This window comes from Thamnophis sirtalis, unplaced genomic scaffold (assembly GCF_051295495.1).
Source record: "Thamnophis sirtalis isolate CommonGarterSnake01/CBP01778 unplaced genomic scaffold, rThaSir2_p1.2 scaffold_1, whole genome shotgun sequence".
Classification (NCBI taxonomy): domain Eukaryota; kingdom Metazoa; phylum Chordata; class Lepidosauria; order Squamata; family Natricidae; genus Thamnophis; species Thamnophis sirtalis.
In genome coordinates, this window is record NW_028261381.1 from 92219230 (window position 1) to 92243434 (window position 24205).

Here is a 24205-nt window from a genome sequence, read left to right on the forward strand (position 1 = left end):
AAATGAAATAACTTTAATGTCATTATTTACTGTGAGCACAATAATCCCCATTAAAAGTGAAATTCTGTTGCCTGCTCTCAAGAGAAAGTGTATATCTACGTCAGGGGTAATCAACCTTTTTATACCTACCGCCCACTTTTGTATCTCTGTTAGTAGTAAAATTTTCTAGCCGCCCACCAGTTCCACAGTAATGGTGATTTATAAAGTAGGGAAATCAATTAAATTTAAAAAAGGAAAGTGCTTCAGTATTGGACAAAACCCCTACTGCCCACCATGAAAGCTGGAACGCCCACTAGTGGGAGGTAGGGACCAGGTTGACTACCACTGATCTACCTAAACACATACATAACATTCACACATACATACCAGTGGTGGGTTTCAAAATTATTTAGAACTTCTTCTGTAGGTGTGGCCTGCTTTGTGGGAGTGACACGCCAGCCATGTAACTGGGTGGGAGTGGCTTGCCAGCCATGTGACTGGATGGGCATGGTCAACTTGTAAAATGTGGTGAAAGTCACTTAAAAAAGCTCTTGCTTAGTAACCAAAATGTTGGTTCAAGAACTCTGGCATTGAAGTGTCCAAGTCTTAAAGCTGTCAAGTTACCAGACCCATGCACCCCTAAACCTTTAGAAAAAAAAACCCCAGAGGTGTTCAAACTTGACAGCTTTAAGACTTGTGGACTTCAACTCCCAGAATTCCTCCTCTCGCTTTTCATCTTGATGATGTGAGGAGGGGCAGGGGGAGGGAGCTGAAACCAGTTCTAAACGTTACACATCCTCTTCATGATCTATTTTCCTTGTTACCTTATGGGAAGAGGCTTCATGGTATCCGAAGCAGAACATCTATATTCAGTCACAGTTTCGTTCCATGTAGCATTAATCTTGTGAACTTTCAAGTTTCCTCTTTCTGCTATGTATTCAAAATAGACAGTGGTGTATGTGTGTGTGTGTGTGTGTGTGTGTATGTGTGTGTGTGAGAGAGAGAGATTTGTGGAACCTCTTCTATAGCACGCACATATGCTATATATATACATACATACATGTATATATACCTGGATATCTCTCTCTCTCTCTCTCTCTCTCTCTCTCTCTCTCTCTCTCTCTCTCTCTCTCTCTCTCTCTCTCTCTCTCACACACACACACACACACACACACACACATACACACACGCACACACACACACACGCGCACACACACACACACACACACACACCACTTTCTATTTTGAATAGAAGGAAGTGAACTAGCAATAATTTTTTCTGCCATCCTCACTACTTTCTGCACCGCCCTCCTGTCTGAAGCAATAATGCTTCCAAATCAGAGAGTAATGCCATATGACAGGATGCTCTCCATTGTCCCTCTATAGAAAGTGGTAAGGACAGGAAAAAGAAGATTAACTTTTCTCATGCAAAGGAGAAAATGCAGGCACTGCTGTGTCCACTTCACCAGTGTCTCAATGTTGAGCGACCACCAGTGGTGGTCCACACCAGTGGTGGGTTGCCGACGGTATGCCCCAGTAGGGGCTTACCGGAGCGAGCCCAGAGCACCAAATACTGTTCTGGTACGGTGTTCTGAAGGACCCACCTGCCCATCCAAGCTTCTTACCGGAGTTTAAAGGCTTCTGTGCAGGCGCATGGCATACAGCGCCTGTGTGACGCTCCACGGAGCAGCTGGGGCATTGGAACGGGATTTGCAACCCACCACTGCTGCACACCCAGAAACTTGATGCTGATAAATCACCTCCACAGGTGAATCATTAATATGTAGAGCTGTGTAGCTGTGCCCGCCCCTCTCTGAAATCCTGATTTGTGATTCTGCAATATTAGTGTTTCCTGCACTAGTTCCTGATTGGTGCAGGAAACAGGAAGATAATGGCAGGCTACTTTCGTATTATAGCCTTGCCAGGAAAACAACACGAAGATAATAATGAAAACAAAATTTATTGCCTTTCCCGTACTGTAAAAATAAAATTAGGTGTCTTAAAGCATGAGTGACAGGCTAAAAAAATTGCTATTTCTGTTAGGCTTGCTTCTTGGAACATAATTAGGGCCATTTTTCTGAAATGCTGAGCTTGAAATCTAAAAAATTAGCAAAATATAAGATTTTTTATGTATATATAGGGCATACTATTAGCATAGCAAGCAAAAATTTCATTTTTACTGTATTATGAGGAAGAAACAATCACAGTAAAGCTGTTTCAACATCATCTGTCATCTCATTTTTTTCACATTCACATTTTTCTTCAACTAGATTTTGCTATATTCACACCTTGTTACCCATCCATTGCCAGAAGCTAATCTATTAAAAATGGACATAAAACATTTTAACAGTGGGAAAGGGAAAACTCTACAATACCCACATAAATATAAGTTTTAATCCAAACTCTAAACTTATACCCATGATGGTGAACCTATGGCATGCGTGTCAGAGGTGGCATGAAGAACCATCTCTGCTGTCAGCCCAGGTTAGATCTCCATGGCATTTCTTTCATGAGCTTCTGTTACCCTGAAAACGATGAAACAGAAGCTCATGAAAGAAAAAGATCATACCTCTTGCCGTGCTGCCGATATTAAGATGCCCTGCTTCCCGCTGGCTAGCTGGTCTTCGAATCTCTGCTGCACTTGCACACATGTGAGCACCTGCACATGCATGTCTGCATATATGCACCATATCTGTGCATGTGTGTGCATGTGTGCATATGTATGTGCATGTGTGCACATGTCCATGCATGCACACATTCATTCATGTTCACACATGTACACACACACATGTGCACCTGCACATGTGCACAGTTTGGACACTTGGTGTCTAAAAGGTTGGCCATCACTGCCTTATACAAAACTACTATAGATATTCCCTACCCACAAAACTATAATTGGAGAAAATACACTATTACTGCAACAGAACTGACATAAGGGAATACATTTTCATACCTCAAAGGATACAGGAAAAAAAACCCCTTTAATATCAGCTCACTTTACCTTAAGCCTATCTTCAGTTATGTAGAGTTAATTTATATGCTTCCATGATGTTGGAGCAATAGTCCTCCAGAGTAAGCATGTGGAGTAGGCGATGGTTCGGGATGCATGCGACTCTACAGCGAAGGGATTGGCGATGCCGTACCGACGCTAAAGACTCAAGTCAAGTCAAGTCAAGCATGTGGAGGTACACGGAAGACAAAGTGGGGTTACAAACATCACAACATAATTGTGTCTTCATTAATCATAGTAGATATCATCATCTTCAACAGTACTATAAACAGGCTAATTAAACTATCAATATTTTTTCTAACCAACATTAGGTAACATGTAGCTATAACTGAATAGCTATATGAATACTGAGTATAACTTTAACCAACTTCAATCCAATAAACCAAAACTGCAATCAACTTACATCAAATAAAACATTAAGGATGCCTCTCTAATGTCACTTCCTCTTTTGTTTTTGAGATATGTTAATGTCTTTTGTACATCAAAAAAATAATTGTCTAAAATGTTATCTGAAACCACAGTAACTTAAAACAGTAACCTTCAGGTGATGATGATGATGATAGCTTATTGCAATTGGTACCCATAAAAACAATTTCTATCATTCATTTATTAATCTTAGGCATGTTCAATTCTGTCTCATTAAGCTGAGTATTTCAATGCAGATAGATAATAAGTAATCCAATCATTATTAGCTTTATATTTTTAAGAGACGTTTTGCCTTTCCTTTGCTCAGTTGAAGTCAAGGTATCATTGTGAAACTACAAACTATTAAATATAATTCTTTATATCTCCATCCACTAGTTTTTAAACATTTTCCTTGGCCATTCCTTCAAACTCTTGTTCAATAATTTGGTGGAATTTTGTATTCATATTTTATATGCACAGTTATGAAGCTTTCAGAAAGACACCTGCTGCATATCTTTAACTGCATAAGAAAGAATGTTTTGCTTTATTGTTTTTCTTTCATGTAAATGCAAATCACCAAGGTGAATTTTTTTGTAGTATAAGTTTTCTTCTAGAGAAATCCAGCAGGGGGACACTGAAGGCAACTTGAAGTGAGAACAGCATATTACCAATAATTCCAGGGCATTATTTCAGATTGAGGAGTAGAAATTACAGTAGGGAAAGCTTCCATCGGCTTTTGAAAAGTATTCAAAAAAAATATCTGCACTCAGTGCAAGGCAGCACCTGTGATGCAGCCCTTTCTACCTTGCTAATTATATGGTTGCATTAACAATCTAAAAAAAGGTGTTGCATATGCACTCCAGTGTGTTACCAAGGAATTGTTTTGCATTCTTTACACAGCTCTTCTTCTAAAGGTTTATTTTGGCTTCATTCAAAATTAGATATTTTTTAAAAAAAATATTGTTATTTCAAGAACTATGCCTGCAATGATGTAACTTTTCCAAGATATAATCAAATTGTGAAACAGTAAGAGGGACAGTTTTTACCTAATCAAGAAACAATGCTTGTCTATTCAGTGGAATGATACAGACTGAATCTCTGAAGACTGTACAGACTAAACATTAGCTGCTTATGTACTTCAGTGCATAATATATATATGGGTGTTACTGAATAGTAGGATATTATTTGAGGCTGTATGCTACAAATCACATTTTTTCCTCTACCTTACTACAGTTTTTCACTGTGACCTGTCACAGGCCCATAATTAAAATGCTGCAAAAGGATTTTTTAAAAGACTAATGGATGAGGCAGTAATAATTCTACTGATGACGGTCTACACAACAAATTCATATATTGTTGTCACAGTACAGATGCATTTTAGCACTCTTGTAACTGGATGACTGATTATCCACTCCAATGGGAGTTCTGCAGCAGGAAGTTTCACACTTTTTCAAACTGGAGAACCTGGACTGTTTTTTATTTAAGATTTAACCCCAATGAAAAGTCTTCCCCTTCCTTTCCTTCTTCCTTCTTTCCTTCCTTCCTTATATTTCTTTCCTTCCTTCCTTCCTTTTTTCCTCCATAGTCTCTCACAGAACCACAGAACACACTTGGAAAATCTCTGTATTGGACATCTACCTAGAAAAGTTGGAATTTGGAAAGACCAAAGAGTATTGATTCTTACAGATTCCTACAAGGACAAGGACATCTATTTATTACACTGAAGGGTTCTATATAAGAAAGAGGTTACTTGAGATATTAAAGCTGGATCTCACCATTAGACAATTGTCAATTGGGGTAGATAGCTGCAGAATTCATTTTCTTGGAGTGTGGAGATGAGAGCTGCATGCAAATGGACTTTAGATATTCTTTAGCCAAATTACAAGCAGAAGAATGGGGTGGATGATTGTGCTATATTTCTTGAGTGGAAAGAAAAAGTATCCAGCAATTTTGCAAGTCAGGACACTGCTTTAGTAATAAATTTGCTATTTAAACAGCCCAATAAGAATTGTAATTTTGTATGTCCTTGACTGGGATTTGACTGAAGCAGGAGAATCTAGCATAACACAAAACATCGGAGATATGTCTGTAAAATTTTAAAAAAGGACATTTCACAAATCTCTTGGTCATCTCATCTAAATTTTGCACTTATACAAGAATTCATATTCAACAATTTCTTACCAATCCATTTTCCGCTTAAAAGAGATTTTGAGGCAAATTCATTTTTATTAGTTTGAGTAAGAACTGCTTTTTAAAAAGCAGAACAAATTCTTTATCATAAAGAGAATTTAACATAATGGCTTTGAGTGTTCTTTTTTTCTTACAAACACTAGTTAGAAAAGAGATTTTTCTCTCCCAAATCAACTAAGAGTAGCCCTAATGTGTACACACACACATACCTACGTCATAAGAGTTAATTGGTATAATTTGGCTATTTTAGTTTCAACCTCCAATCATGTTGAAATTAGGCCAAATAAGAGAACAGTGTGAGTATAAAGTTGATTTCAGTAAAGTAGAGAATATGCCAAGACATACATAGGACTGGGTAAGCATAGTCATAATTGGGTTGCTACATTTTGTGCAGATGTGTTACATGATTAGGATTATCTAATGGGTATAACAAGCAATCCATTTCATGGGAACAAGTTGCAAGTCTTGGTTAATTTAATTGTTCCATGAATGGAGACACACAACTGTTTAGTCCTCGCTTTTATGAATGACAGCCCGGCAACAGCCAAGCGCGCCTGATTGGCTCTGGTGCACCATGGCTGAGCGTGGGCTGTCAAATTCGCGCTATTGGCCTCCCTGCTTGACAGCTATTTATACGGAGCTGTCAAGTAGGGAGGCCAATAGCCGCATGTTTGACAGCCCGCGCTCAGCCATGGCGCGCCGGAGCCAATCAGGCGCACATGGCTGTTGCCGGACTGTCATTCGTAAAAGCGAGGACTAAACAACAACTTCCTCATGCATCTCAACAGCCTATACCCCAAAATACAATTCACTATGGAAATAGAAGCAAACAAACAACTTCCCTTTCTGGACATCCTAATCTACAAAAAAAACCAATGGCTCCCTAGAACACACCATCTCCTGGAAAAAAAACATACACCAACTGCTACTTAAATGCACAATCCCATCACCACCCTTCATAAATCAACTCTGTAGCCAAGACCCTCATCTCCAGAACCAAACGCCTAGACCACCTGAAAACTGAATTACACACTCTCACAAATGTATTAATCTCCAATGGATTCCAAAGAAAAACAATTACCAACCTAATCCAAAGGGAGACTCCCCCCAAAAACCGAGACACAGAACAGGACAACGGCATCACCCTCCTCCCTTACATCAAAGGCACCACAGATAAAATCAGCAAAATTCTCCACAAACACAATATCAAGACAGCCTTCAACACTGACCAAAAAATAGCTGATATCTTAAGAAACCCCAAAGACAAAATTCAGCTAGAAAACCAAGGAGTCTACAAAATACCATGCAAAATCTGCCCTGCAACATACATAGCACAAATGAACAGGAAAATAAATGCACATATCGCAGAACACAAGAACCTAGTAAGAAAAAAAGAAAAAACTTCCTCCCTTTTCCAGCACCTTAAAGCTACAGGACATGAAATTAATTTTGAAGGAACCAGGTTAATCTCCAAAACTGAACACTTCAACAAGAGAATAATTATGGAAGCTATCAAAATAGAGAAACACCCGCACAACATGAATAAATGTGATGATACCTCCCACCTATCAGACATCTGGAAACCAGCCCTAGGCAACAAACGAGCCCACCTACCACCCAGATCATTACAACATGAAACAACAATGGACACACAGCCAGAACCAATCAGCACCAATCTACCAATCTTGATACAACCACACAACCAATCATTCCACTTTCTGAAACAAAGCCAGCACTTCACACCCACCCGCCAAGATTTATAGAAAGACAGCAGCTCCGACCACGCTTTAAGCCCAAAATCCAGCCTGAAGATGGCAAGTGAGACCTCGCCGAAACATTGCCAAGACAATCTCAATCTTACCCGGGAATAGACCTGAATACAATAAGACCAGCATACCTACACCTGTGAAAATCTACCAAATACAATAATCTGCAATGCTGTCTTTATCAAGGTCAAAATGCCACATTTCTTGAGTGATATTTTGTTAAATCCTAACCGCTGCAGATTCTAAGTGTGGTGATTGAAGGATTAGTATTATAAAAACAATAAAATGGACAGTCAATATATTTTCCTCAACTTGATATTAGTAAGGATCTATTTTAATTCTTAGAAGGCAACACTATAGTTACAAAGTCTGACTGAATTAACAGGAATTACTCTCAAGACATATGTATAATCTGCTTTTAACTGAAGCCTCTTCACAGGTGAGTAGCATCACTTGAAAAATGTTAAGAGGGATATTTGCAGTCTCATTGACCCTTCTATTCCGTTTTACAGATTAATTTATCTGATTTATCCCTCCTTTTAATCTTTTGGTTGGCTGTGGTCCAAAATTTTCTGCAGTATTTTTTGCCTGTTGCTTTTTTTGCTAATAATATACCCAGTAGCATACAACTCTCGACCTCTCATAGTCCGATTTCAAATTTCTTTGACTTACTTTCAGTATTCTGCTTCCCATACTTATTGTTCCATCATATTTTCAGTTTTTGAGTGACCTTATTCCTACTATTCCAGCTCTAGGATCATCTTTTCATTCAGCACTATACCCCTTTTACTATTTTTTTAATGTTTTCCTTCATTACATACAACTAACTCTCCAGGTTTCAATCAAATTATGTCTATTAAAACAAAAATAAAATAAAAACACCTCAAGTTAAACACTGATGAGGTATTATTGCTTCAGAAAGACTATTAAATGCATTATTTTAAGGTATCTAATTAAGTAAAATTAAAAACTATCAGAATAATGCCAAAAAATCCCATGACAGAAGGCTATATACAATTTTCTACTGTATATTAGCCATTATAGCCTTTAAAAATAATTCAAGCTTATAGCAGTATTATTCTTTCTTTGCTTTTCAATTGTGAAAATGTGGGCATCTTTAGGCTTCCAGTGATATTCAATTTAGCAAAATAATAAAGAACCATTATTTTCAACAAGCAAACTATGCTTATTCAATTTAATAGTTTCTATAACCCAATATTTTAGATCTAAAACAATTTTACCATAATCTTATTTAATTAGCATAAACTGTCCTTTGTGCAATAAAATATCATATTTCCCTTATGCCCCCATTAGTCAACTCCACACGAGACATTGCTGGTTTATTACTCTTCAGGAATGTTGCTTAATAGGTAACTACATATTGCTTTCTTCATTTAAAACCATACTAGTTTTATCCAGGTTGACTGCCTATTTCATTTAAATCAATGATAAAACTAATGCAGGCTGTAATTCTGCTATGCTGAGAAAAAAAAATCCTGCTTCTTCCCAAACTTCCTATTAGTTAGTATAGAATTACTCTTGAAGCGTGAACATTTATATCCTCTAATTATACCAAAACCAGCACAGTTTGCATCCTCTAGTTCCTATCTATATGACTGTTTTGTCACTCTGCCAATATGTAGGACAACAATCTCACTTAGATCTGGATGGTCCCAACCCTGTTGAACTTTCACAGGGCGTTAAAAAGTGATCCCAAAGCCATTTGGGCTGAGAGATTGAGTGCAACCCATTGTTCAATTGTTTTATTTAGAGTTATTTGAAATATAATAGCTTCTTGACCTCTGGCGTGCATTTTAGAATGGGTTTTGAATATTGATTTATGTAAATAGAAAATTCCAAAAATACAACATAGAAAAAGTTACTAATTATTGAAAGAAACAGCAATTTCAAGGATACTCAAATATATTGAAAGTTAACCAGAAAACTTTAAAACTCATGGTAGGAGTAGTTAATTTACAATTTGTATGAAAGAAAATACAATACAGAACTCTGCTGACTTCAGAAACAAGACTCCCGATTAAAAATCAACCCCTTCTCTTACTTTGATCATGAAATTATATAAAAATAGACTTAAATATTATACAGACAGATGTATGGAATGGGTCTTACCATTTCAGAAGCTATTGTAAATCAGCATGGTCCTTCTCTTAATAGCTTTCTTTAAAGCAATAAGAACCCAGGGGCATTAAACTAAGGACTCATGTAATCCAGGCTGCTTCTAAATCTTGTGAGTTTTGGAGAAACTTCAAAACCATCTATGAATACAATACATCTCCTTTGTTGTTCTCTTGTTTCCTATAAGATATGTGAAAAAACACAACTATCTTGGATAAGAGACACCCTTCGATAGATGAGTTGTATAAATAGATGTTTTGCAGTGACAGTACATACAACTTGACATCACTGAAGCTTTTTCTAGGCTTGGGCAAGTGCTTTCAAAGATGTTCCTAACTGTATCTACATGCACAGCATCTTTGTAAATTGATATGATGGTTGAAAGTGATGAAACAGATCATTTGAATTATCACAGTAGGTGTTTTAGAAAGGTGGCACAGATTTTGGGGGGTTAGGAAACACAGCAGCTTAAATTTTTAAGGGAAGAAGAGGACTAGGACTTAAACCTTGGAACTTATATAGATATAGGATGAGCCTTGTTTAAAGCCTTGACTATCAAAGTGCATTCATGCTCATATATGTGGATATAATCAGAAACAACTTTGAAGCAGCCATAAGAGCTAAGAAAAAAGATTTCATAAAGTACTGTATGTATTTAGACATCATTAATAGACCTACCTGCATGTGTCAAACTTAAAATGGAAATTCATTCTCATGATAATATTTCATAGCTTTGAGAGGTTCTTTTTTGGGGTGGGGTTAGTAAAAAAAATACTATCTGAATACAATCAAGGTGCAGCACTCTTTGTAATTAATGTAAAGTTGAGAACACATATGAGATACCAAGAAGTTTGGGGAGAGGGAGGTTAGAGAGGTAGAAGGAATTTTAATGAGCCAATTTGATCTAATGATTAGAGTGTCAGGCTAGAAGCCAAGAGATGATAAGTTTAAGTTCTGTCTTAACCATGAAAGCCAAGTAGATGACCTTGTGTCAATCATTCTCCCTCAGCCCAACTCATCTCATGTGGTGACTGTTGGGGTAAAAGAGGAGGAAGAAGTTGCATTAGATATTTTTACCCCTTGAATTATTTATAAAAGTAATAAAGGAAGAATTAAAAAAAAATATTAGAAAAAAGAATACTATGTTTCTGAAATCATAAAACATCTCCATAACTTACAGAAGCCTACTTATTTCATTTTGTTGCTGGGTGTTAAAAACAATTTTATGCATCTAATCAATTTTAGGAAGGGGGGGAGTAATGCTTTAACTATCTAAACCCTAGAAACTTCATTTGAATTCTGCCAATTTTAATTGCTGGAAATAATAAGCACACATTTATTCATTTTTAAGGGTGTCATTCTTGTTTTGCTTCTGGCCAGTTCAGTGAAGGACAAAATAAGTATGTTGCTGCTTCACCTACATCTAAACCTCCAGCTAAATTAGAACAATGTGGACTGATTCTGAGGCATCTGAGATGAAATGGAACCAAAAGTCACCAAATATCCAATTAGGGTTTTCCAAAGTAACCAATTTTTAATTGTTACATTTTAATTGCATTTTTAAATTTTAAATTGTATTAAAATTATTATTAATGAATAGCAATGTTAATTGTTAAATTAACAATTAACCAGTGGAATAGCTTGACTTCAGAAATTGTGAGTATAATATAGTACCTTGCTCAATAGTAATAACAGAGGGATCTTGGAGTCATAGTGGACAATCACTTAAATATGACCCAGTAGTGTGCTGCAGCTGTCAAAAAAAGCCAACACAGTACTGTTCTGTCCCAAGCCTCTACAATATATACGGACACAGACTTGGCTGTCTGCCACAACTAAGGAGGGAGATAAGCAACCCCTTGGCTGGGAGCCCAGAAAGCTATCTCTATGAAACAAGGCTTAAACTCACGAAATTCTCCCAATCTTTCTCTACGGTTGGATCAGTAAATTGTTGTTTCCTGCAAAATTCCCCTCCCGTCGCCCCACCTATAAGCTCTCTGGGAGGGGTCAATCAGTAGCCACCTGTTCCTATTTCCTTCTGTGATCCTTTTTCCAAAGCTGCTCCCTCCTCCTTGCAGCCCTACAAATACGTACATCAGGGACAGCCTCCCTCTATTCTTCCTCACTGCTCCATGACTCAGACACCACCTGGTGGCCAACAAGCCTCTCTAGTCCCTGCTCTGACTCCGAATACCCCCCAGAGTCTTCCTCAGCCTCCAGGGCGGTCCCATAGTGTTCATTGCTGTCATATTCCACCAACAGCTCAGCCGGCCGCTGTTGGACCACAACATGTATTAAGCTGTATTAATTAGAAGATCAAGATCACATGAAGTGTTAATACCACTTTATAATACCTTGGTAAGACCACACTTGGAATACTGCATCCAGTATTGGTTGCCACAATGTAAAAGATGCTGAGATGGTTAGGAGATTGTATGCTAAAACATATAACGAATGGTTGCTGGAATTGGGTATGTTTAATTTAATCAAAAGAAGGACTAGGAGTGAGATGATAGTAGTGTTCCAATATCTTAGGGGTTGCCACAAAGAAGAGGGAGTCAAGCTACTCTCCGAAGCACTTGAAGGTGGGACAAGAAGCAATGGATGGAAACTAATCAAGGAGAGAAGCAATCTAGAAAACTAAGGAACAATTGCCTGACAGTTAGAACAATTAATCAGTGGAACAACTTGCTTTCAGAGGTTGTGAATTCTCCAACACTGGAAGTTTTAAGGAAGAGATTAGACAACCATTTTTCTGAAATGGTATAGGGTTTCCCGCCTGAGCAGGGAGTAGAACTAGAAGAGCTCCAAGATCCCTTTCAGCCCTATTATTGAGTTTAAAATATTTGACGTGCAATTTAGCACTCTAGACCTGAACAGAAACTTAGACATTGTGAAAAACAGTACAATTGCTCCTTAAAGAATAAGGATAGGCAGAAGAAAGAGAAGGAAGAGTCATGTAAGAAGAACACCAGCTCTTTCTGATCATAGATGATCAGGCATTCCAAACCACAATCATTTGTGTGAGGCATATATAGGCAAATTTTATTCTTTTTATTAAAAGCAACACTGTAACCATTTTCCTTTTAAAAAAGAAAACAGCATGTAAAAGATCCTTCACCTCAACTTCTGCACTTCTTTCTTTGAAAATAACAGATTAACATCAAAGCATCTCTATTGATCTTAAAGGTGGCCATCTTGACTGCTATTTTGAAGACACTTCTATCAAATTAAAATGGAGCTGGTGAAACTTTTTATTTACATAACACAACATTTTTAATAAAAAATAATAACGGTGTTTTAAAAATGCATTAAATGTTTAATTCATTTTAATATTCTGCCAATTCACTATTAGATAACTCATTAAACTAACACAACCAACCCTTTGATGTAATTTTTTTAAAAATAATCAAAGACTACTCCTTATTAAATAATTTGATTTGAGCCTCAGTTTGTTGTTTTGGAAAACAGCCTATTTTCATTTGAAACTAATCAGCCACTGCATGATTCATTTGGAGCTAGAATATAAATAAAATGTGGAAATCCAGTTCTATACTGCCCATTGATTAGCATAGGAAGATCACAAATGATTGTGACTTTTCCAATGAGTTAAAAGGTTAGGATAAATGAAATGTTCAGGCACAATTCATCCTTCAATAAGAATGAAACCTGGTTGTTCTGTACCATAGTACTAAACAAAACACCCCCAAATGTTTTTTGTTGTTGTTGAAACTCTAATGTACTTTGGAGACTAAAACATATGAAGAACGGTTATAGGAACTAGGCATGGCTAGTCAAGTGAAGAGAAGGACAGGGGAAACATGATAGCAGTGTTTTCATATTTAAGGGGCTGCCACAGAGAGCAGGGGTTAAGCTATTTTCCAAGGCACCTGAAGGTCAGACAAGGAATAATGGATGGAAACTGATCAAGGAGAGATTCAACCTAGAAATAAGGAGAAATTTTCTGACAATGAGAATAGAATAGGAATAAGAATAGGAATAAGAATGGGAATAGGAATGGGATTGAGAATGGGAATGGGAATGGGAATGGGAATGGGAATGGGAATAGGAATAGGAATAGAATTAGGCAGGAAATCCTATACCATTTCAAGCAAATGGTTATCCAACCTCTTCTTAAATGCTTCCAGTGTTGGAGCATTCACAACTTCTGGAGGCAAGTTGTTCCACTGATTAATTGTTCTAACTGTCAGGAAATTTCTTCTTAGTTCTAGGTTGCTTCTCTCCTTGATTAGTTTCCATCCATTGCTTCTCGTCCGGCCCTCAGGTGCTTTGGAGAATAGCTTGGCTCCTTCTTCTTTGGGACAGCCCTTTAGATATTGGAACACTGCTGTCATGTCACCCCTAGTTCTTCTTAAACTAGACATACTGAATTCCAGTAACCGTTCCTTATATGTTTTAGCCTCCAATCCTCTAATCATTTTTGTTGCTCTTCTCTGCATATTTTCTCTAGTCTCAACAACTTTTGTACCTTGTGGCAACCAATACTGGATGTAGTATTCCAAGTGTGGCCTTACCAAGGCATTATAAAGTGGTATTATTCCTCTGTTTATGCAGCCTAGAATTGTGTTGGCTTTTGAGAAGAAAGTTAGTTTTCTTTTATTTGATATGACAATCTGTCACTTAAAATCTGAGGTGATAGATGATAGATAGATAGATAGATAGATAGATAGATAGATAGATAGATAGATAGATAGATAGATAGATAGATAGATAGATAGATGAGAGGATAGACATGTACAGGTAGATAGATATATTTAATATAAAAGATACCAATTTGATTAGTCTGCTTATATAGACTGTTTGCTGTAATAGGCAAATATGCACCTAGATGAGCTTGATTGATTTTGGAAAAAGGAGCTAAGCAAGATCATGAAGCTCTGAAAATGACAGATCAATATTTTTCATAATATATCCAAACTGTGAGCTGAACAGCCACATATATTAGATGAAACGTATTGTGAGTAATTCATCCAAGCAGCTATCTTTTCTCTCTCCTTCTCTCCCACCAGCAAGAATTCACTAGAACTGCAAATGAATCACAATATACAATATTATGCTCATTATCTGAGAAACTATACCTCTCAGAGCATTGCTGGATGTTGTACTGAACATTGCCTGGAATTTCAGAAGGATTAGACTGCTTAATCTAACAAATTAAGAAAATCCTTGTTTTAAAGCTGGACGTCATCATCCACCAAAGGCCCTAGACCTTTTGCTCAAAGGTTAATTATACATGAATAAAAATGCATCCAAACTGTCCATACATAACTGGATGATATATTTCATCTCAGCATTAATCCAGACCAAAATTCTATGCTTAAACTCCATTGGAAATAATACACAGAGCTTGATCCTGCCTTATATTTACATCAGTTTATTAAATTTTATACAGCCGCATACAAATTATGTTTCTTTTCTATATTTATAATTCAGCCTGACTCATCTACAGATGTTCAAGTGCAGTTAAGTATAGAGTTTCCTTACGTCAATAACTAAACATGAAACCAGGTTGGATCAATACAATATACAGAGTTAATGACAGGAATAGTAATGTATTTTAAGAGGTTCTCCACCATCTTCCATGGTTATGTATTATCAGAACAAATTTCTTTTGGAAGGAAGCCAAAACTAATTATCATGTTTGGTCTTGACAGTACCTCCCAAAATCTATATTATGCATAGTAAGTTTGTACCATTAGCAAAAATGTTGATATAGATGGTAAATTCCCTCAATCCATAGATATGTCAGATTATTTTTCTTGAACTATTTAGCCATAGCTTTGCTAGACACTGAATAACAGTCTAGTGCGTGTAACTGTTATATTACTGAGTAGATGTTAAATAGTTTTCTCCATAGAAGATTATAGATGCTCAAAATATGTCAGAACATTTGATGACTAATGTGTTAAAAAATCTTGTTGAATATATTATTATCTTGGTCTTTTACATCTTTACAAAGGAAAGAAGAAACAATGGTCAAGGGAAACAGGGTTAAAACAAAGACAAACTGTTGAAAGTATGAGAATGAGAAGCCTTAGTACATCAATTAGTACATTTTGATCAAAAAATAGAAGTGGAAAATTTTCAGCAGAGCCCCATAATCTTATGTAATTTATATATATTATATTATGACCAGAATAGAAGTTCCCTTGAACAAAATTTCATTTACAAATCATTCCTGCTAATAAAACCTGTAGAATGAAACATTGGTCATGTCAACATTTCCTTTTGTTGCTTCTTATACAATATATGATTCATACCCTTCAAAAGCTGCTCCTCCAGATTTCTGGAAAACCCTCAGAAATCATGTGGAGATCTACAGAGAGCAAGAGGCAGCATGCAGAAATAGCTTCTACTGGATTCTAATCTGTCAGCCTTATCAGGTAGACCAGACAGAAAACATGACCTGATAAATTCTACTTTATCGTAAAGTTACATTAAGAGATCCTTGCATGTCTGAAAATACAATTCTGCCATTACCTTTACAGACCAAGAAATTAGGGAGGGTTCCTTCTGTATCTCTTGTTCTGTCTACTATGCAGTTGTGGGCTATGCCATCATCTGACCTATGCAGAATATCTTTGCCCCATCTCCCAAGGTCTTTCCCACATTCTACTAAATTATCCCTTTCAGAAATGAAAGTAGCATTGGATTTGTAAAAGGAACACTTTGGTCCATCACATAGTGCTTTAATAGTAGTGACAAATTTCCAGTATCTATTAATATTTAAAAGAAACAAAAATGCTAATCTGTCCATTAAGATTTGAATTATACTGAGTATCAGTTTTCATAATACATAATCAAAGCAAATGACAATACCATGGTATTCAGAAAAAATATCATAATAATCATATCATAACATTAAAAAACAGATACTTTTTTTTTAAATACAGGTCCCAGCACTTACTAACTTTTCCAAAAGATTAACACATTAGACTAGTAAACTATTGGAGCACTGTTTGTCCATGTAAATAAATTAGTTTTGAATAAGAATGTACCGAGTTGAATAAATACACATTAGGTTCTGCAGAGTACTGAATATAGTAATTTACTCCTCTGATTCAATTAAATATGAGTCAAATCCTTTCTATTATACTGTGCTTCCTATTGCACATAATACCGCTTTAAGTGTTCAGATATAATGTTCATATCAATTCAACTCACAGAACAGATTGTGACTTTTCAATGGAGCAGCAGTAACTGCATTCCATTATTTCTAAACTATCCCCACCCACCCCAATAAACTAATCTAACAGGGCAGATGCAATTAAAGTACGAAGTCTTAAGTGATTTATGGACTGCTGTTTCCTCTTACTGTGATCTTCAATTGTGCTTGTGTGGCTATATATTCTCATTTCAGTCCTATAAAACTTGATACTCATGCTGCTAGCTAATGTAAGATTCATCAATAATAGAGAATCTTCAGTGCTATCATATTTGATTTTATATCTATTACAGGAAAGTAGTGAGAAGAATATCATTAGAAGTATTCACGAGTAGTCAAAGTTCAAGGGGAGGTACACAGAATCATTATAGTCTATCATGTGACCCTGTCAAGATGCTCTGTTCACTAACTCCATCTTGCTGCCCTTCCATTAGACAAATACAGAAATTTCTAGTATTTATTTGGCCATCCAAAGAAAACTGATGATAACACGGTCCGTGATATTCTATGCAATATGTCTTGGCAACAATTTTTATTAAGGGTCTTCCCAGTTGATATGTATCCTTAATTGATTAAGCAGAACATGTTTTGATTTATGGATAAGGATGATGGTTTCTGATAGAAATGATGACGTTCACTCCTTTATCAAAGTTTACTCCATTATCAATGACAAGCTCAACTACTACTGACTTCTAGAATTCTCTGAAATAAAAAGTGTTCTGGTCTTTTTCAAAGATATTTTGTTCAACTTCCCAGATTAAGCCATGGCTTTGGGATTTTCTGATTGTTTTTCATTGATGAACTCATCAGGTCCAATTCTGTGTAATTTAGATGTTACCATAATGGCTGATTCATTTTCCATTTCTGTAGGTAAAAGGGATTCTACCTACCTTACTCACTTCCATGCTATCTTCCATAAAAGTATCTTCCTATTATTACCTGAAGTTTCTGTATTATTTCTGTGTTAATTATTTGATTTAAGCTGTTCCCCGGAGTACATTACCTTGCCTACGCTTTTCAACCTCTTCAAGAATCATTGGGAAATTGGAAAGGTGCTTTTAAGGGTATTTTTATTCTTATCAGGTATGCATTTTCCTTCTACCATATTCTGAGAAGTCTGAGGAGGTTCTACATGGATGGCAAACTAGATAAAACTAGACAAACTAAAAACAAATTTGGATGAAACAGAAATACCATTGATATGAGTCCAGCCAATACTGTAGTTGAATTTCAACTCACTAAGGATAGCGTTTCATCCCATTTAAAAAAATCAGGTTTATAACCTGGGACATTGCTGGACACAACTTTTCGATGAAAATATATAGGCATTAAAAAGTTTTTGTTGATGAGTCAGTTGTATACTTTTCCTGACATGATCAGATTTAGCTGTAACTTTTTGTTTTAATTTAACATAACTCAGTTGAATTACTGTAATATAAATTGCATGGAACAATTCTTAAAATCAGGTTGAAACTTCAGTTAGTACACCTCAGTACTATTGAAATATACTGGTAATTACAGTTCAAGATGCTAACTTATTATATTTGAAGATTTAGGCTATCTGAAGGACAGATGTGAACTAGCTCAGTCTTAAAGTTCAATCATCACCTTTCCATTCTTGGTGCACTGCTGTTTTTTAAGCATCTTTAATGGCAGCATATTAGCTGATATAGCTTGCAATAAGTAGTCAGGGGATTGAATTGTAATACCATACTTGTTTCTTGTATTACTTCTTGGGTGTATTAATCCATAACAGCAAGGGGTTTTTGTTTTTGTTTTTGCATTTACATAGGTGTTGCCATGGCACATTTAGCTCATGGTCATGGGTAAAATTGCTATGTGATATGACTAGTCAGAAATGGAGTCAGAAATAGAGTTAGAATAGTCAAAAATGGAGTTAGGGAGACAGTTTAATCCTCAAAAGTTTTCAGGTGTTTTTTTAATTAAAGTATTATTTCCTAGGTCAACCATATGATACCCAAAGTGCCCCATGTAAGAAAAGTCAATGCCTCCATCAGTGCCATCACTGCCAAAGTCTAGGCAGTCAGGAAACACAGCTCCCATACTTTGCTTGGCTAAACCATGGAACTACTTACAGAATTTTTTCTGCAAATTTTTACATGATAAGTTGACAGCAAAATACTTGTTATATTTCTTTTTTCCTGCTTACAGGGCAACTATGCCTGAGCTAAGCATTTTCACACAGCAGGATAACAGAGTCCCATCTTCAGTACAGCAACTGTTCTTTGAAATCTTCTCTGTATGGCAATTGCCTAAACATTAGCCATATGCTGGGAAGGAACAATCTGAGATGCTGAAAACTAAATGACATTCTTCTAGAATAAATGATAGGAGAAAGGTAACTGATTTAAGTAATCTCTTCAAGGTAAAAGTCTACATCTCCCACAGTCCACATTTCCTAAAGTAAGGTCATTGCAATGAAGCAATAAACAAGACTTTTTATCTACCTAAGCAGATACCTTCAAACACACTTTACAACAAACTTTTGTCTTCCTATAAGAAGAACTCTGCTAAATATGGAGATTATTGTTACTGGGTCCTAATATGTGATTTATTGGACCTGTTTAATGGAAGAAACATTCAACAAAAAAATTGATTGCATTATCTCAAATCCTTTACATTTTTATTACTACTGGAATGTAACCTATTTCTTTAAAACACCACTTTCTATTTGGTTTCTATTGCCAAATGTTCCATTTAAAACCACTTAATTGGCATTCCTCAAAGAGCTAAAGAAGTTCCAAGAAGTCATTTTTAAAGACTGAATCCGTATGCAGTACTCTATTTTCAACATCAGAAAAACTGTTTCTGATGAATTCATGCAAAGCAACTGTATTTCTGAAAGTTGTCAGAAGAAGTTTGTACGGGAGTATCTATGAAAGTCTGTTTTTCCAGTTTTATTGTAATTCTAGCTTTTAAACCAACCCCCCCTAGAAGAAAAGGGAGGTGATTATTTGCAATTTTGCAGCTTTTATTTATCATACTGGCAAGAAACATTTCTTTGGGCAATAGCCTTTCAAAGTTTACTAGAGAAGATCTTAAATTAAAGCTGATCTTTTGATCAAATGTCCTTCCACCAAGTCTCTTCAAGTTTCCTTCTAAAAAAAATTCTGGGGAAAGGCAAACAATTATGTTCATTTTCTACACAGTACATAAAGGAGATAAATTGGCAAGGCTAAAAGAACTTCACTCAAAAGTTCATTCATCTCCCGGTGATTTGCTGGACCATCTATTTCTTCAGCTGGAATTTAGCTCTAGTATCATTTGGAGAAATACCTAAAATTTAAAACTACTCTAGATTACTCACACAGCTTGATACAGAGATTCATATTAAGAATATTTCCAAAATCGAAGTGGATCGTCAGATAATAGGCAACTCACAGTACCAAGTTCCAAAGGGATCTACACAGTCTGTCAAGACACATAATTATTACAATGGTTCATGACTGATTAAGCAGGAGAAAATATACAAGTTCCCCCTCCAAAATATAGACAGTTGAGTAATTAGTCCTGCTATGTTTTATTATCTGGTTATTTGTGATGACTTATATGACTCCCTGAATTCTTTCTTCTTGGTTTCACTTGTACTTGACAGGAGTCCTTCTATAGGTGGATAATCTTTAAAAACCCAACAGTTTAGTAAGTAATCTTGCTTCAGTGACTAAACACTTAGAACTCTAAATAGAAAAAGCTTTTCCAAATCCACTGTAAAGAAATATTGCTAGAAAACATAACTTGGCAGAAAAGCCTTGAAGCATTTCTCTCAGGATAGGCATAGCTCTCTGCAGACTGTTTATTGCATTTCCCAGAGACTTAGAAGTTTACCAGGTACTTAATAAGCAACAAAGCAAAAGACTGCCACTCTCTCATTTATAGGCTTCAGAAAATTGAAAAAACACACACTGATAGTAAGGCTGATGAAGAAATGATTTGTTCAGATCATACCTTGCACACAGCATTAACTTTCTATCTGTGTGCTGGGTGACTCTACATCAAATTTCACTTGCAGGACAGAATGTGTATATGTGTGTATATAATCTGATTCTCATACTCCAGAATAAAGATCACATGCACATCCACAACTGCAAATCCTACATTTTATCATCTTTTCTCTTTCATTGCTAAAAGGGTATTCTGTGTGCTTTTCCGGTATTAATGGAACTTTTTAAATAATCTTGGTAGCATCCCAATGTCACCTCACCCTTACAAATACAAACATAACACTTCACAAATACAAACATAACACCAACAAGACATTTTTTTTTCCTATTGCAAAACTCCCAGTGAAATAAAACCCTTCCATGCTTTAAGGTTTTGTTTTGAAATCAAATGCAAGGTATAACAAAGCCAAGTACATTTCCTATTTTTCTGGTGTTGGATTTTTTCCCCATTGGAGGACATAAAAAATTACTAGTGCTGGATGAGCACTTATTGACATGTGAAACTGTTTTGCTTAATCACAAATGCATTGGGTCACTGCAGAGCTTGGAGTTTTCCTCGTATTGACTAAGAAGATGAATGGACTTGACTAACTAGCAAATGACCCAGAATCAAAGTCTCTTAAGCACTGTTTCTCTTCTCTTTCTCTCTCAGTGTATGTATGAGAGAGACAGAGAGAGGCATTGTGAAAAGGAGGAGAAGGAACACAAAAGCTACCCTAGTATCTGCACAACGGAAGATGCTGTCTGAACTTCCAAAGCAGGAAAAAGCTGGAACAAAAAGCCTGGTTTTTTAAAAAATCACCTTAACCGCTTCTCAAACCCCCGTTCCAAGTCAGAAACAGCTGGGTACTCACCTGGTGCTGAGAACCAGAACAGGCAAAAGGATTAGCAAATACTGAGTCAAAATGAATTTCATTTTGCAAAGCGTGGCTGTTTCGTTCTCTGGAGCTGCTCGACACTCTTCCTCTCTTGATTCCTCTTGTCTTTCCCACCAGCTCTCCGATTTCTAAAGTCCTCCCTCTGCAAAGAAGCTGCTCCCGCGTATGACAGTCAGTAGATCTGAAAAAGCAGGCAGACCAACACACTGACTAATGAAGGCAGCCTAGAGTGGGGCTTGAGCTTCAGGAGTGATGTCACAGGCAACGGAGTTGCTGCTATTGCTGCTGCTGCTGGAAATCTCATGCCTGATAGTCTGTGATTATTCAACACAGGGACTCTATTGATGTCCTGAAGGATTTGTTATTACTAGCAGTTTCAATGGCAACAGCAGAGGGAAGCGAGCACCCAGCAGATGCTGCTTCGTGCTAAGGGCTCATCCTAAATTCACCCTAAAAATCAAAATGTTGAATGAAAGTTGGGTCATTTGCAGGGGTGAAGACTTATTTAAATGAACAGCCAAGTTTCAAACTCACCTCCTGCTTGCTGCAAGTGAAAGGCAGCTCTTCAACTCACTATGAATAAGAAGTTGTCCTACCAACTAGGGGCACATTTTTAAAAAAAACAAACAAACAAACCCTTGAAGTGAATCTTTTCTCTAAAGATCCAATTGCCATCATTGGAATCTTTATAGAGGTTAATCCAAATGTAAGCTTTCTTTGGGTGTTATCCTGATAATTATTGTTTAAAGAAGCAATATTTGGCATCAATTATTAAAATTTTAATTTGAGGGGGAGAGAGAGAGAGGGAGGGAGAGGGAATTAAAAGTCCTTAAAGAGGGTTTCTTGACATCATTCAACATCCATTTGCCAATGAAAGTTAAAGTCCTGAATGTCCTTCACAGTCTCCAAACGTAAATAAAACTCTACTCTTGGGTGGTGATAGCTTTCTACAGTATATTTTGGTTATGTCAAAATTTAGACTTTAAAACATATTGCAGTTTTATGAAATGAGGATAGCTTGGTCTGGAAAGGAAATGTGGTTGCGTAGGTCAGGATAAAAGAGAATTCAGTTGCCTGAATACATAAATTGCTCATGCAGAAAGGCATTTAAAACATTTAAAATGATTTGCTATATTACAGAGAGGCAATATATCGAAAGCAAAAGCTTCCAGAAGATTGGGTAAAGAAAATTTGAAACCTATTAACTAGAGGCAGGCTAACGAGAAGCAAATTTCCTTTAAATGGCAAAATACTCATGTGAAATGGCAAGATTTCCTTCCTATTAATAGAAATCATATCATGGATGTTGAAATATATACATTATATTGTATCATTAATGAATGACATTTTGCATTCAAATTCAATGAAAAAACACACTCTGCCCTCAGTGATTTCTAGGTTTCCTTCCTCTCTTGCTTTTTCCTTTTCCCTTCTCACCTTTTCCTTCCTTCTTTATTTCTTTCCTTCCTTCCTTCTGTGTTGGGCAACATAGGTTGGGAAGGGTGCATACTATGTGCAAAAGGTGCTATGCAAATAGAGGAGGATAAGAAGGATTCACATGAGTGCCATGCAGATCAGGGAGGAAATGCAGGGAGCAGCATGCGTGGAAAGAGGGTGATGGGAGTCCATCAAGATGCATATGAAGTGCTGCACGGGTCAGTGAGGATGCATGGGGGCAGTGTGTGCTTGAAATGGTGTGTTGTCATTCCTTCCCTCCTCTCTGTTCTTCCCTCTCTTTGTTTCCCTTCTCTTCCTTTTCCTTCCTAGCAGGCAGGTAAGTATTTGCTGCCAGCTGGGGGAAGGAGCAAAGGATTGCAAGAGTGGCAAGGAAACTTTCAAGGACCATTGGAAAATGAAGACCACATGACCATAGTAGCAGTTTTGCTGAAGTAGCAGCAGCAGCCTAAGTAGTCACAACTTTCCCTAATTTCATTCACTTAGGAATAATGAGTCCTGGCATTCAGTAAGTTATCTCATTTGGGGTAACTTTATTGACAAGGTTTTGTCAGAAAGTTACAAAGAATCAAACATAAAAGTTTTAGCAATATATAGGACTGTTCTTAATTCTGTAACCTACCCAAAGTTGATGAATTTTATTTATTTATTTATTTATTTATTAGAATTTGTCAAACAAAAAAAGAAGAATAAAAGAATAAATATACAATGACAAGGACGATTGGTACGTTAGTGCACTTTTGCACACACCCCTATACTAATCACTTAAGTATGATGTTAGGTCCACTGAAGTCTATTTCTGACAGAAACTGTGAAAATTTGTAGCTGAAACAACTGAATCGGGTAGAGCATTCAAGATTTTGATAACTCTGTTACAGAAATCATATTTTTACAGTCAAGTTTAGAATGATTTACATTAAGTTTAAAGTGGTTGTTAATGTGTGTATTATTGCGATTAAAACAAAATGAGTCATTTACAGGTAAAACATTGGGTAGGTTTGGGTAGACGTAAGTAATATAATTCAGGTAAACAAATAAATATGTTTAGGTAAAGTCTCTCTCTCTCTCTCTCTCTCTCTCTCTCTCTCTCTCTCTCTCTCTCTCTCTCTCTCTCTCTCTCTCTCTCTCTCTCTCTCTCTCTCTCTCTCTCTCTCTCTCCCTCCCTCCCTCCCTCTCTCCCTCTCCCTCTCCCTCCTCTCTGCAGTTTGGATACATTTTTAAACAGAATATGGATTGCA

The 24205-nt window shown here is 36.6% G+C and overlaps 1 protein-coding gene across 2 annotated transcripts in view; it reads right to left on the bottom strand.

Annotated features, from left to right (window-relative positions):
* The window catches only part of LUZP2 (leucine zipper protein 2), a 377051-nt gene extending 355315 nt beyond the window's left edge, over window positions 1-21736 (bottom strand). Inside the window, exon 1 of one of the 2 annotated variants that reach the window (XM_087718962.1) lies at window positions 21489-21736. In XM_087718962.1, coding sequence (XP_087575088.1) covers window positions 21489-21550 — 62 coding nt within the window. In that variant the 5' untranslated portion in view covers window positions 21551-21736. The remainder of the gene's footprint in view (window positions 1-21488) is intronic. The other variant, XM_087718968.1, reaches the window with a different exon arrangement.
* Between the last annotated feature and the right edge of the window lie 2469 nt (window positions 21737-24205).